Raw genomic sequence first — 15,659 nt, 5'->3', positions numbered from 1 at the left:
CAGTTAACAATGATCATAACTACTCTTGCCATAAACTTACTATACCCCCCAGGTGCCAGCCTCTCCAGGCCACAGTCATTTCCTATACCACTGTAGATGAATAGTCTTATTAAATAAGAAACACAGAGCCAAATGCAGAGTTAAAAGCCCAAGAGGTCAGAGCAGTAGCTGAGAACTGAGACTTAAAAAACGCCTTCTTACCCTTCCTGCCGCTGCTGTCCTTTTTTTTTTTTTTTTTTTTTTTTTGCTAGCTCAGTTGGTAGAGCATGAGACTCTTAATCTCAGGGTTGTGGGTTCGTGCCCCACGTTGGGCGCCTTACCACTCCCCCAAAAGTGGCTTTGGGCAATGGCACCCATCAAAAAAATTTCCATTTTAAGTTGAACCTTCCTCTCCAGCTCACAAGTCCTGCTACACCTGCCTGCCCTCACTGCAACAGGAGAAATTGCACTTCCCCCATGTCTTGCCTAATGTTCATGCTATTCTCTCTTATGAAAGTGTTCTTACAGTAAAGTACTGGCCCTTTGCCTGTCACATTCCAAATATTTTTCTCATTTTTCATTTGACTTAACTTTATGGTTTTAATTTACAGGTTTTCTGTTTTTACTTTCTGAAGTACTTTAAAAATTAAAGTTGCCTACTCAGGTAATAAACAAATACATTCTCCTTGGAAATTTTTAGGTTTTGTTTTTTGTTTTTTGTTTTCTGTGCATGGGTCTGTTTGCCTGTGTGTATGTCTGTGCACCACATGTGTTCCTGGTGCCCATGGAGGCCAGAAGAGGGTGTCAATCCCTTGGAACTGGAGTTACAGATGATTGTGAGTCACCATGCATGGGTCCTGGGAACTAAACTGGGTTGTTTACAAGAACAGCTAGTGCTCTTAACCTCTGAGCCCTCTTCTCTGGTTCCAAAATTCTTTCTTGTTGTTTGGTTTTTTTAAGACAGGGTCTCACTATGTCACCCTGACTGGCCTAGAACTTGCTATGTAAACCAGGCTGGCCTTAAACTCACAGAGATCCAGCTGTGCCTCCCCAGTGTTAGGAATAAAGGTATATGCCACCATACCTAGCATAATTTTTAAAATTACATTTATGTGCATGTGTGCTTAAGCATGTGCTCAGGTGTTTGTGGTAAGACATACTTGTAGAGCTCAGAGGACCAATTTGTGGAGTCAGATCTCTCCTCCTAGGTTTATGTGAGTTCTGGGGACCAGTCTTGGGTCACAGGCTTTCATAGCTAGCACCATTATCCCCACAGAGTCATCTCTCCAGGCCAGCTTTTGGTTTTTTGAGACATAATCTCCTTACGTAACCCAGGCTGGCCTAGAACATGTAATCCTTCTGCCTCATATTCTCCAGAGCTGAGATTTATATAGGTTATGTACTACAACATCCAGCAACTTTATATACACACACACATACACACACACATAGAACTTTTTTCCAGAGACAAGGTTTCTCTGTGTATCCCTGGCTATCCTGGAACTCGATCCGAAGACCAGGCTGTCCTCAAACTCAGATTCCCTGCCTCTTCCTCCCAAGTGTTGGGATTAAAGACCTGTGCCACCATGCCTGGCTTAAAGGGAAAATAAATAATACTGTTTTACCTGAATAATATGTGCCCTATAATTGTCCCACAAGTTCATTTAATGACCACAGGTTACAGACTTGAAGACTCAGACTTGGCTTCCATAAGATCTTTTAAACAAAGAATGTTAAGTGAGAAGGAAGGGAGTTAGAAGTTGAGCAAAGGTAAGTGAGAGAGGAACTCTGTAGAGTTCCCTGCCCAAGCCAGATCTACAGAGTGTCCTCCTTCCCTTTCTCTTAGTGATACTTCCATGTTTGCCAAGCAGCACCCGCCAGTTTCAGGGCCTCTCGGATGGCTTGGGTTCCTCTGCTATTTGGCTTGCTGTTTCCAGGGGACGAGCAGGGAGGGAATCCACAGCGTCTGCTGTTGTTCCTAGTCAGAAGCAACCAGCTCCATAGCCCTCCCCTGGGACTGACTGACTCACAGCAGAGGGAAATAACGTGACAAATTGACAGAGGCCACACCATGAAGTTACCATAGAATTTCGGGCTCTTTTGGTCGTACAGTTAGTGTTACCCTGGAAGTAGTTTCACATACAGATAGTTTTGTCTTGCTGTACGAGGAGGTCCTGAGAGTAGGAATGTGCTTATCATAAAGGGCACTCTGTAAGCAACGATGCAATTTAGATTCTATTGCTTAAAAAAGGAAAAAATGCAATTTATTGAAGAGGTCAGATGGGGAAAAAATAAATGTGGAAGAAAAAGGCCAGGCGGTGGTGGCACACACCTTTAATCCCAGCACTCAGGAGGCAGAGGCAGGCAGATCTCTGTGAGTTTGAGGCCAGCCTGGTCTACAGAGTGAGATCCAGGACAGGCACCAAAACTACACAGAGAGACCCTGTCTCGAAAAAAAAAAACAAAAAAAACAAAAAAAAAAAAACCACCATGACCAAGCCAGGCATGGTGGCATATGCCTTTAATCCCAGCACTTGGGAGGCTGTAGCAGGTTGATCTCTAGGTTTGAGGCCAACTTAGTCTACAAAGAGAGTTCCAGGACAGCCAAGGCTACACAAAGGAACCCTGTTGGGGAGGGGGGTGGGGGGGTGACCAGAAGCAATTTAGGGACTTGGAGAGGAAAGGGTTTATTTGACCTACACTTTGGCATCACAGTCCTTCACTGAAGGAAGGCAGGTCAGGAACTCAAGAAGGCCAAAGTTTCTGGAGGCAGAACCTGATGCAGAGGCCATGGAGGGGTGCTGCTTACTGGCTTGCTCCTTATGTCTTGCCCAGCCTGCCTTCTTATAGAACCCAGGACCTCCTGCCCAACGGTAGCCCCACCCACAACGGGATGGCCCTCCCAAATCAATCACTAATTAAGAAAATGACCTACAGGGGCTGTAGAGTTGGCTCAGTGGTTGAAAGATTGAGAGCAGAGGACCCGGGTTCAGTGCCCAGCGTCTGTATGGTGGTTCACAACCATCTGACCCAGGGTATCTGGTACCCTCTTCTGACCTCTGTGGTATCTGGCACACATGGTGCACATACTTACATGCAGGCAAAACACTTTACACATAAAAACAGAAAGCAAATGCCCTACAGCTTGTCTACAGCCCCATCTTAGGGAGGCATTTCTCAGCTGAAGTTCCTCCTTTAAGGTACCTCTAGCTTCAGTCAAGCTGATGTAAAAACTAGCTTGACACACAAGCTCAGCACTTATTAAGACATACCCTTTCCTTTCTTGTTGTCCCCGAGATCTCATTTTAATGTTAACATCACCACAGTATAAAACATTCCAGCTCTTTAAAAATTCAAACACTTAAAAGTCCAAAGTTTCTTTAAAATATTCAGAAATCTCTCTGAAAATAAAGTCTCTTTAAAAGTTCGAAGTCTCTCAACTGTACTCTTCAGTAGATCAGAATGAGAGACAGGATGGAAACTAACACATGAACAACATGGAGGACCACAGTAAGTTTTCTGGGAATTGTGAGGGACTGATTGCATAAAACCAAAACCAAACACTAAAATCACCTTTTAGTTACTTTATTAAAGCTAAATTAAAAATCAGGTATGTTGGGGTTGGGGATTTAGCTCAGTGGTAGAGCACTTGCTAAGGCCCTGGGTTCGGTCCTCAGCTCCAGGAAAAAAAAAGAACAGGTATGTTAGTACACACTTAGTACCTCAGCACTCATGAGGCAGGACAGTTGTCACAAGTTCAAGGCTAGCCTGGCCCACCTTGTTCTGGGCTAATCAGGACTGCATAGCAAGAGCCTTTCATTTTCTGCTCCCCTTGCTCCCCAACAAATAAAAAGCCAGGAAGACAGAATAAGGTGATGTATACTGTTAGAGAATTTGAAAATAATTGATCTCCTTGGGGGAGGGGTGGTTAATTGGTTGAGTTCGTTTTTATTACTATTATTTTTAGTCATGTATGTGTGTGAGCTGGTGCCTGTTGGATCACCTGGAGTTGAAATCACAGGCAGATTTGAGACAGTCTCCTCTTACATAGTTCTGGCTGTCCTGGAACTTGTTATATAGACTAGACTAGCCTAACTCACAGAGATCCACCTGCTTCTGCTGGGATTAAAGGCATGGCCTACTATGCTCGGTGACTTCTTTGGGGAGTTTTTAATACTAAATAACTATAGTATCCCACACTTGCAGTGTGTTCTATAATATATAAATGCTTTTTTAAGCATTTTGTGTAATCTTGTCCCAACCTGAAGACCCTGGTTTTATATGTTGCTTGTATTTACAACTAAATACAAAATACACTGAAATAATGTATTTAAAATGTACTGTATTTAAATACACTAAAACTAGGCTGGGTTAAAGATCCCATGACTGCTGTGTGGCAGGTGTTGTGCTGTAGTGCACTCATGGTTCTCTCTTGGCTTTCCCTTGTGACTATACAGTAACATACCCTGTGGTCTCCACCTGTTCCTCCCTAACAACAAATAAAAGCCTGTGACTTTTTATGTAGATATTTCCTCTTTAGGGGGCAGGGGAATCCAAGACAGGGTTTCTCTGTAGCTTTGGAGCCTGTCCTGGAACTTGTTCTGTAGACCAGGCTGGCCTTGAACTCACAGAAATCAGCCTGCCTCTGCCTCCCAAATGCTGGTATTAAAGGCGTGTGCCACCACTGCCTGGCAATTTCAAATACTTTTAAGGAGATTGCTTACTATTTCAAATTCTAGCTGAATGTTGTTCATGCCTGTAATCCAGCACCCTGGAGACAGAGGTTGGAGGATCATTAAGTTTGAGGCCAGCCTGGTCTACCTAGCAAGGATAAAATAAAATAAAAAGTGGCACAATTTACATGATAAGTTACATGAAATTGTGAGTATCTGCCAGTTAAGGTTTTCTGAGGAGTCTTCCTCTGCCCATTCCAAGAATCTTGTCTACCGAGACAATCATATAATACTTAAATAGCATAAAAATAAACAAAAACTATGCAGCTGGTCTGCAGACTTCCCGAGACTTCCTTTTGTTCTCTTCTGCCCTGGCCCTGTCTCCGTTCTGAGTTGTAGGCAGACGTCCTAGCTGCATCTCCAACCCTCCATCCCTCACTCCTCCCGTTGCGTCTTTCTGGCTCCTTTGTGTGTGGAGTATGTTTCTTTTCTCTCTTCCTTCTCTGACTCCCACTTTCTCTCTCTACTCTCTTCTCTTTTCTAACTTCTCATTCTTCCTTCTTCAACTGGCCACTGAGGTTCTGGCTTATACAGTCAATCTGCTTCCTATAGAGAAGTTGATGTTGACCATTTCCACTAAGACTCCTGGAACCAGAGTGTTCATCCCCAATGCCTCTACGTGGTTGCTAGATGATATTTTAAGTCTTTTAGTTCATTCCCTTCATTTTCATCTCTCAAAGAAATGGATCTGGTCCCTGTTCCTCTGACAGGTCCTCTGGTTTCTCCCCAGTCCTCCCTTTCTACTCTGCTACCTCCTTCATCACTGCCTCTGCCTCCACTTCTGGCTCCAGCTCCTGTACTAGCTCATCTAAGTTCTTTCTTGTTTTTAGTTTATGCATGAGTGTTGTTCCTGCATGTATGTATGTGCACTACATGTGTCCAGGTGTCTGTGGAGGCCAAAAGAGTACCTTGGATCACCTGGAACTGACACTCCAGATGTTTGTGAGCCACCATGTGGGCTCTGGGAACCCGAGCTCTCAGCAAGAGCAGGAAGCTCTCTTACCTGACCACTGAGCTACCTGTTGAGCCCCCACGTAGATTCCTTAACGTAAAAAGATTCATAAAACCTTCCCTTTAAGCTAAGAGCCTCCCATTCTTTCTTGTTATTTGCTTTCTTTCTTCCTTCCTTTTTTTATCTTTCTGGAGGCTCAGTACTTTGCAAGCTTTAGTAAGTTTCACTCTGAAACTTATCATTTTACTCTGAAACTTAAAATGTTTTGTTTTTTATTTATGTTTGTATTTGTGTTTGTACATGTATGTGTGAGCATGTGAATGCCACAGCTTACATGTAATGGTCAGAGGACAACTCACGGAAGTGGCTTCTCTCCTTCCACCATGTGGGTACCCCAGAGATTGAATTCAGATCATCAGGTGTGGTGGTGAGCACCTTCACCAGCCCTGAAGCGTATTTTAAAGCCGTTGGTTTTCTTACATGTGAGAGCATTTTACTTGGCTGGTCCTGAATAAGGGAGTCCTAATACCAAGAGGATCTTCCAGTAGCAAAGGAGTGCTCCTCTGCTCATCCTCCTTACAAACACCAGGGAGCCTTTAAAAGAGATGGCCTGGCTGACCCAGAGGGTGGTGTTTATAAATAGTACCCAGCACCCCCTCCTTTAAAGCCTGTCTCCCTAATCCTCTCTCTAGATTGGAGGTGACTTGACCTTTGAGCCTTAAAACTCAGGTCATTTTTTTTCTCTCAAAATTCTGCATAACAAAATGCTGTTGAAGCAAAAAAAAAAATTATAATTTTATGTATATGGGTGTTTTGCCTACATGTATGTCTGTGTGCCACTTGTATGGAGGACTCACTGAAGTCAGAAGAGGGCACTGGATCCCTGGAACTGGAGTTAGAGACAGTTTGGAGCTGCCATGTGGACGCTGGAAATTAAACCTGAGACCTCCAGAAGAGCAGCTGGTGCCCTTAACTGCTGAGCCATCTCTCCAGCCCCAAAGCAAAAAGGTTTTCAACCAGATGGTCAGTCATCAGGTCTTGTCTTTCACTTTTGGAAGCCAGCGTTTGGGGAATTTTTATTTGGTTGGTTTTTATTTCAGCTTGTTTTGTTTTTGTTTTTGAGACAAGGCCTCACACTCAATTCTGCTTCAGCCTTCTGCACACTAAGATTTCAGGCCTGGGAATCAGTGTGTTTGCTTGTTGGGGTAGTTCTGTCCCTGTCTCTGTCTGTCTGTGTGTGTGTGTGTGTGTGTGTGTGTGTGTGTGTGTGTGTGTGTCCCTGAGATTCTGAGAAGAAGCCCTGGGAACCCAGGACATTGAGAAACTAGCCCACCAGAGGCCCGGCCTTTCTTTTTACTCCTAAAGCCACAGAACTTTAAGGAGCCTTAGTTACTTCCACTCTATCACCTTTGGATAGGACTCTTTTTTTTTTTTTTTAATTGGTTTTTTGAGACAGGTTTTCTCTGTGAAACAGTCCTGGCTATCCTGGAACTCACTCTGTAGCCCAGGTTGGTCTCAAACTCACAGAGATCCACCTGCCTCTGCCTCCCGAGTGCTAGGATTAAAGGTGTGCACCGCCGCCGCCGCCGCCGCCGCCACCGCCAGCACCACCACCCAACTTGGATAGGACTCTCTTGTATTTCTCTGGTTTCGTATTGTTTATAGTAGATTCAATATAATAAGTTCCTATGACTGTGGAATGAAACACTTGATCTAGACATGGGCAGTTTTCAAATTAGGGTACATGAAAGAAATGTTGAGCTAACCAAGAAAAACGTTTTGGAGCTGGAGAGATGGCTCAGAGGTTAAGAGCACTGACTGCTCTTCCAGAGGTCCTGAGTTCAATTCCCAGCAACCACATGGTGGCTCACAACCATCTGTAATGAGATCTGGTGCCCTCTTCTGGTCATACATGCTGTATACAAAATAAATAAATAAATCTTTAAAAAAAAAAACAAAAAACGTTTTATGTGTGTGTGTTTGTGTTTGCGTGTGTGTGTGTGTGTGTGTGTGTGTGTGTGTGTGTGTGTGTGTGTGTGTGCAGTGCCTGTGGAGGCCAGAAGAGGGTGCCAGATGCCCTGGAACTGGACTTACAGGCAGTTGTGAGCCACCTGTAACTCCTGTTTGAGGAGAGCCAGTGTCTTCTGGCCTATCTGGGCACCTGCACTTGTATGTACAAGCCCACACAGAAGCCCACACACAAATACCTAATCACAAGTAAGGTGTGGGAGAATTAGCAGCCATTAAGAGCACAGGTTTCCCCTGGCCAGAGGACCTGAGTTCAGTTCCCAGTATCCATGTCAGGCAGATCACTGTCACCTTTAATTCTAACCCCAGTGGAGATACCCCTGGCCTGCATGGATACCTACACACAGACACACAAACATACACATAATTTTATTTGTTGACATATATAATTACATCATGTCTCCCTTCCCTTTCCTCCAAACCTTCCCGTGTTCCTCCCTACTTGCTCTCTTTCAAATTCATGGCCTCTTTTTCTTTTCTTTTTCTTTTTTTTTTATTTATTTATTTATTTATTTATTTATTTATTTTTACTGAGGCAGAGTTTCTCCCTGTAGCCCTGGCTGTCCTGAAACTTGCTCTGTAGACCAGACTGGCCTCATACTTAGAGATCCACCTGCCTCTGCCTCCCAAGTGCTGGGATTAAAGGTGTGCATCACCACCACCACCACCACCACCTACTGCCTTTTTTTTTCCCTTAATCTTATTGATATATAGATATGCTTTTTTTTAGAATATTTTTTTAAACTTTATTTTATGTGCATTGATGTGAGGGTGTCAGATCCCCTGGAACTGGAATTACAGACAGTTGTGAGCTGCCATGTGGGTGCTGGGAATTGAACCCGGGTCCTCTGGAAGAGCAGTAAGTGCTCTTAACCGCTGGACCATCTCTCCAGCCCCCTAGATATGTGTTTTTAAATAGCAGAAATAAATCTTTTGCATCCCAAAGTTTTCTTGCTGACCTATACCAGAGGTATATTCTTCTCATCAGATGCAGCTTGAGCTGAGACTGTTTCTTTAAGGCTTTTCTGGCTGTAGTTTTTTGCTAAGAATGTCTTTCCTGCCTGTGAGTCAAGAATTACAGAGATAATTGCCATTTGTGTTTGGGTGTGTTTTTTAGTTTCCAGACAGTCTGATGTGCATGTTGCTGTAGTGAGTTCATAGAACATGACTGTGACCTTTGCAGAGCATCTTCTGAAGATGTGGGGCTTCAGGTGTCTAGGCCGAATCTGAGCGCAGAATGGGTTGACAGGGCAGCAGTTTGAGTTGTTCCCCTTCTTAGAATGGAGGAGCTTTCTCATGTAAACAGGGATAAGGGACAGATTGTTAATACTTAAAATTGTAAGCTAGGACTTAAGTAGAAATATATACACCAAGGGACTGGAGAGATGGCTCAGAGGTTAAGAGCACTGACTGCTCTTCCAGAGGTTCGGAGTTCAATTCCCAGCAACCATATGGTGGCTCACAACTATCTGTAATGAGATCTGGTGCCCTCTTCTGGCCTGTAGGCACACATGCTGTATAAATAATAAATAAATAAATCTTAAAGAAAAAGAAAAAGAAAAAGAAATATATACACCGAACTTGCATTTAAATTCAGCTTTCTTCAATTTTTCTTCCAACTTTTGCATTAGCTTTCGTGACTCTGGCACCAAAATTTGTTTTTCTAGTGGTCTTTTTGTTGTTGTTGTTGTTCTCTGGATGTGTTATTACTATATCACTTAGCTTATCAAACACAGAACATAGAAAACATATTTAAGTTAGAAGCCATTTTTTGATTAAGATTATTAGTTGACTAGTCTATAAATTGTAGCAGCCATGAACCACAGAAAATCACATAAAGTATACAAAATCTGTTATATATAACAGTTGGCATTTGGGTTATATCATGTCTTTCTCATTTTTAAAGATTGTTTAGAGCTGAGCATTGGTGGCACATGCCTTTAATCCCACACTTGGGAGGCAGAGGCAGGTGGATCTCTGTGAGTTTGAGGCCAGCCTGGTCTACAAAGTGAGTTCCAGGACAGCCAGGGCTACACAGAGAAATCCTGTCTGGGGATTAGGTAGGGGAGCAAACAAAAGTTTTTTTTTTAATGGCAAACACTCTTTTTTTTTTTTTTTTTTTAAATGTGCATTAGTGTTTTACCATGGGAAGTTTCTGGTCCCCAGAAATGAGTTACAAATAGTTGTGAGCTGCCGTATGGTTGGATGCTGGGAGTTGAGCCCAGGGCCTCTTAAGAGCAGTCAGTGCTCTTCACCTCTGAGCTGTTCTCCAGTGCTATCTTTTTATTAGTTTTTTATGTTCTTTTTAATCTTCATCTGTAGTCCCTTTTCTCTCTTAGTTGTTTTGGTTTGTCTTTCATAGTAAATGTCTTCTTGATTTTTGATGGTTCTTGCCTGGTGTGTGTGTGTGTGTGTGTGTGTGTGTGTGTGTGTGTGTGTGTGTGTGTTCATATGCACATATGCCACAATACTTTTGTGGAGGTCACAGAGGTCAAAGGACAGACTTGGGGAATCTGTTCTGTGCTTTGACCTTGACATCCAGCGATCACCCTCAGGCTGTCAGGGTCCTGCAGCAAGCACTTGGGCCTGTGGGATCAATCCAGTCCCTGGCTGTCCGCTCACATTTAAAAGCAGGACACTGAAGGTTATTGAGAGTCCATGCTAGTGAGTGAGGCTTATGGCTGTGATCTTCATTATAGTTTGTATGACTCAGTTCTTTGGCAGGACCCCTGTTGTCTGACCTCTTACGTCGTTTACTATTTGGCTGATGAGATTCCTTTGACACATTTCAATTTCTTTTTCACTATTCGTTTTTCTGGTCCTTGCTTACAATTTCTCGTTGCTATCTTAGAGTTATTTTTTTTCTTCTCAATACTGGGGATTGAACTAGGGCCTTGAAAATGCTAAGCAAGCTCTCCACCACTGAGCTACATTGAAGCCCTTTGCTCTGAATCCTTATGTGAGATGATATAGATAAAAATCTCTCTGGCGGTCTGTCTCTTCCTTTAGGTACCTTTTGGACTTCCCTACATATACTTACCCGCTTTCGTGGGAAGTTTGGCAGACTTGCTATAAAATAAACAGAGCTGATAGGAGCAAAGTGAGACCCTCCGCTGCACAGCCAGAGTCACTCTTGCAGCCTTACTTTTCCTTAATCATATTTGATCAGAAATTGGATGAACCTTCGGGATGCTGAAACAGGGAAGATACTCTGGCAAGGAACAGAAGACCTGTCTGTCCCTGGTGTGGAGCATGAAGGTACTTTGCAGCCCCTTGAATGCACAAGCTGTGGCCAGGGCCAGAACAGACCCTGGCATCAGGGAGCTAAGTAAACAGCCAGTAGACAGGTGAGCCCTACCGGCAAACAGAAGAACACTTCTTGTTCCGCTTTTGCATTTCTTTCTCTCACTTCCCCAAATCCACTTTAGCTTTGGACCATACCCAGATCTGGATGTGGGGCCTCCTGTCTGTAATCCCAGCACTCCGCAGAGTGAGATGGGAAGATAAAGAGTTCAAGGCTAGCCTCAGCTATATAGTTAATTCAAAGCCAACCTTGAACCACATGAGACCCTGTCTCAAAAAAGAAAAGAAAAGCTATAAGCTAAGATTTAAACTTTTTCCAAAAGAAAATTTTCATTTTTATCTCTCTGGAGGAAAAAAGAAAAGGTAAAGCATTTCAAGGAATCAGAATATAGAGAAGGCACCCACACAGCCTGCATAGAGAGAGGATGTTCACAGCCTGAGCCTGCCAAGACCAGCTAGGTGAGGCCTGTAGAGACACCAGGTCTCGTGTTCCTTGGCAACATGTCACGTGTTGACCCAGTAGATCTCTGCCTCCTTCAGCTGGAATATAATGCAGTTACCAAGGCATTTAATGACATTTCATAAACATAACACATTCTCTAAGGCAGCCAAAGGAACTCCCGGGAACCTAGAGCATCATAGTCCTGTGGCTCTCATTTAGAAGGGTACCAATCTCTCTCTCTCTCTCATCAGCCCGTGTGCCCAAGAAAATCCTCAAGTGCAAGGCAGTGTCTCGAGAACTGAACTTTTCTTCTGCAGAGCAAATGGAAAAATTCCGCCTGGAACAAAAAGTTTACTTCAAAGGGCAATGCCTAGAAGGTATTCTGCTGCGTGTGTACCTGGAACCAGAGTGTAGAAGAATAGGGGCTAAAGGCAAAGCAATGCTTTGAGAATACTAATTGGATAACTAATAGAATTTCTACATTCCACAACACTGGGGACCTAGTGACAATAAAATAAGGCCGGACACAAAAGGGACTTTGAGCTCCCTGAGACTAGAAGCTTGGGTGCCTCTGCCTATCCTGTACCTGATGTGGTATTGCAGTGTGGTCTTGGAAGAAGCAGCCATGATGAAGTATAGTTTAGGGCTGTACCTACACATCATAAGCTGTAACTAGTAGGGACCCCCTGCATTCAGTTATCAAAATGTAAGAGAACATGTGGGCACCATGAAGCTAAAACCCCAAAGGCCTGTCTACCTCTATTTTAGTGCCCATCTCGCTGCTCCTGAGAAAGTACTGCTTAGCTGGGCAGTGCTGACCCACACCTTTAATCCCAGCACTCAGGAGGCAAAGGCAGGTGGATCTCTGAGTTTGAGGCCATCCTGGTCTACAGGACTAGTTCCATAATAGCCGAGGCTACACAGAAACCCTGTCTTGAGAAAAAAAAGAAGAAGAAGTCTGTGGCATGAATCAGAAGAGAGTGTGTAAAGGTCTCTGTGTCCTTTAGTAGGCCTCTGGTTTAGGAGGTATCTGATGGGTTTCTTTCATGGTTCTGGATAGGAAGAGCCCACTCTAAAGGAGAGGGACCAATAGCCTATGGTTCCCCATGCCCACAAATAGCACCTGCTCACTGGCTTTTCCTTCTTCCTTCAGAGTGGTTCTTCGAGTTTGGCTTTGTGATCCCTAACTCCACAAATACCTGGCAGTCCTTGATAGAAGCAGCACCTGAGTCCCAGATGATGCCCGCCAGCGTCCTAACGTGAGTGAGGTCTCAGGGAATTTCAACACGTGTCTCAAAACAGGCTTTCAGGCAGGTGGGACTCCTGGTCCTGTTCTCAGGCAGAGAACTAGAGAGAATAAGAGCAGAATTCCCAGGGGTGTGTCAAGGTTACTGACTTCTGTCCTAGGAAAAATAACAGGTTCAAAACCTTTAAACCACATTTTAAATTTCCAATTCACTCTGAAGACTTGTCTTTGGGTGATAATATGTTTGTTTGTTTGTTTGTCTTGTTTTTTTGAGACAGGATCTCTGTTGTAGCCCTGGCTGCCCTGAAATTCAACTCATAGACCAGGCTGGCCTAGAACTCACAGAATTCTACCTATCTCTGCCTCCCCAGTTCTGGGATTAAGGGCATGTGGCACCACACTCAGTCTTAAAATAACTATTTTTAAAAATAAAATATAGGGGCTAAAGAGATGGCTCAGAGGTTAAGAGCACTGGCTGCTCTTCCAGAGGTCCTGAGTTCAATTCCCAGCAACCACATGGTGGCTCACAACCATCTATAATGAGATCTCGTACCCTCTTCTGGTATATAGGCATACATGCAGGCAGAATGTTGTATACATAATTAATAAATAAATAAATAAATAAATAAATAAATAAATAAATAAATAAATAAATAGAATATTTAAAAAACCCTCAGGTGCTTTGGTATGGCAATAATACTCCATTTTATAAATGGGAGCACTGCCATTTATGGCCCAGTAGGAATGTTCTTTCCTGGCATGCATGAGGTTCTAGGATCCCTCTCTGGCACAGCCAGGAAAGGAAAAAGCAAGCAGAATGGGCCACTGAAATAACCATCTAGCCCCATCCTCATAGTCCAGGTGCCTTGTTTAAGGTTCTTTGGTTGGAAACCACAGAGACAAACCCTGACTTGAGTTAGACCAAGCAGAGACCTCGAAGCTTGGAAGAGATGTCTTCCTAAGGAGTAGCTGAGGAAGGGTGCTACTCAGGAAAAAATCTGATTGGCATGAATAGAATGCTGTGACACCCCTGTGCAAGGTGAGAGAGGGGTCATTCAGCTGACCCAGAGACTAGAAGAGGGATTGTCCACAAAGGAAGAGCAGAGTGCTACTACCCAAAGTCAGGAAGATTGCGGCAGGGCAAGGGACCTTAGCTGTCTGCTTTAGTTAGTATTGCAGAAGAAAATGCCTCCCTGAGGTTGGCCCAGGACCTGCAGCCTTCCATTAGTAATCCAGCCAGAGGTGTCCATGGGAACTGTATGCAGTGCCAAGACAGTGTGCCAGACAAAGGCATACTCCTTTGTTTTGTTTTGTTTCGTTTTGTTTTTTGTTTGTTTTTTCTTTTTTCTTTTTGGTTTTTCGAGACAGGGTTTCTTTGTGTAGCTTTAGAGCCTGTCCTGGAACTCACTTTGTAGACCAGGCTGGCCTCGAACTCACAGAGATCCACCTGGCTCTGCCTCTCAAGTGCTGGGATTAAAGGTGTGCGGCCACCACCACCGCCGCCACCACCCAGCTCAAAGGCATACTCTTATTTCCGACTTCTACACTTGATGGGAACAAACAAGTCACGTAAGTTAAACACCGTGTAAGAATCTAACCCAAATAGACAACACTTTTAATTTTGTTTTGCTTTGCTTTGCTTTTGTTTTGAGACAGGGTCTCACTTTGCAGCCCTGGCTGGCCTGGAACTCACCATATAGACCAGGTTGACCTGGAACTCACAGAGATCCACCTGCCTTTTCCTCTCTAGTGCTGGGATTAAAGGTATGCACCACCATGCCTGGCTTTATTTTCATTCTGAGATAGCCCACTATATAGTCCAGACTAACCTTGAACTCAGATCCTCCTGTCTCAGCCTTGTGGATGCTGGGGTCATAGGTGTGCACCACCACACCTGACTCTGAACAACTTGTGATGCCCAGCTAAGTCTCTAGGTGGTAGGTGTGCCCAGCCCGGAGAACCCAGATGGCACCCTCTGTGGAAGTGGTGCCTTGGCCTGTGGCACTCAGCGTCTTCGCCCTCTTAATTCTCTCCCACAGGGGCAATGTCATCATAGAGACAAAGTTCTTTGACGACGACCTTCTTGTCAGCACGTCCAGGGTGAGGCTTTTCTATGTCTGAGAGAAGAACTTGTGTGCACTTCAAGAATTTGGAATGGGGGCAGGAGGAAGCATTACTTTTTTCCTCCACACATTTGATTTTTGATACTCCAGCTGATTCCTTCAACACAGAACCCACCTGTGGCACCAGGAAACCAGCTCTGTATAGGTAGCCAGTTGGCTTTTTCTCCCAAAACCTCCATCTTCACTGACAAGACTAAACTCCTAACCCCAGCCAAGGGCAGGGACAAGCCTTGACTCCTTCCTGGTGCGAGCATGGGGACAGACCCATACCAGGAGCCACACTGCGTCTGTCACCTGCCCCACCTCCTTGGGCCCTACAGGCTTTCTTTGGCCTCTGGTTTTGAAAAAATTTACCTTTCTGACCCATTTAGTTCTTTTCCTACCACCTCTATTTCATACATTCTCCTACCTTTAACTTGTAAAATAGACGATGATATTATTATTACATAATGTAATTAAAGCATTAAAATATTCCTACAGTCTTTAGCATGGCACTGCTTCCTTCTCTCTTCTTTTCTGGACTGTGAATCTCTCTTCATGAAGGAAGAAAGATATTAATTCTCACATTATAGGATGACAAACTCTCTTTCACTCCAGAAGTAGATGGACAGCTCTCATTCCCAGATGCCTCCACTGCTGCTTCTAAAAGTGGACGTCAGAAGACGGTGGTGGGGACACACGGGCTGGGGCAAGGCTCAGAGGGTTAAGACGACGTCAGGAAACCGGCGTGGGAGGAACACAGACCTTCTGCAGTGCTCTGGAGTTTGACCCAAAAACCAAAGGAGTTCTTTGGTAGGGACTCAACTCTGGGCCACAGCGACCTCCATTCTCCTTTACAAAATATTAACAAGTT

General features: G+C 44.1%; 1 protein-coding gene across 1 annotated transcript in view; it reads left to right on the top strand.

The window, feature by feature from the left end:
* Pde6d (phosphodiesterase 6D) overlaps nt 1-15,292 on the top strand; it is a 44,695-nt gene extending 29,403 nt beyond the window's left edge. Inside the window, exons 2-5 of the mRNA XM_059277996.1 lie at nt 10,862-10,950; nt 11,689-11,814; nt 12,591-12,696; nt 14,723-15,292. Of these exons, the coding sequence (XP_059133979.1) occupies nt 10,862-10,950; nt 11,689-11,814; nt 12,591-12,696; nt 14,723-14,804 (403 nt within the window). The 3' untranslated portion in view covers nt 14,805-15,292. The remainder of the gene's footprint in view (nt 1-10,861; nt 10,951-11,688; nt 11,815-12,590; nt 12,697-14,722) is intronic.
* The last annotated feature ends 367 nt before the right edge of the window (nt 15,293-15,659 follow it).

The sequence above is a fragment of the Peromyscus eremicus genome, chromosome 13 (genome assembly GCF_949786415.1).
Source record: "Peromyscus eremicus chromosome 13, PerEre_H2_v1, whole genome shotgun sequence".
Taxonomy (NCBI): Eukaryota; Metazoa; Chordata; class Mammalia; order Rodentia; family Cricetidae; genus Peromyscus; species Peromyscus eremicus.
Note: the sequence above shows the minus strand (reverse complement) of the source record. Positions and strands in the feature narration are given on the sequence as shown.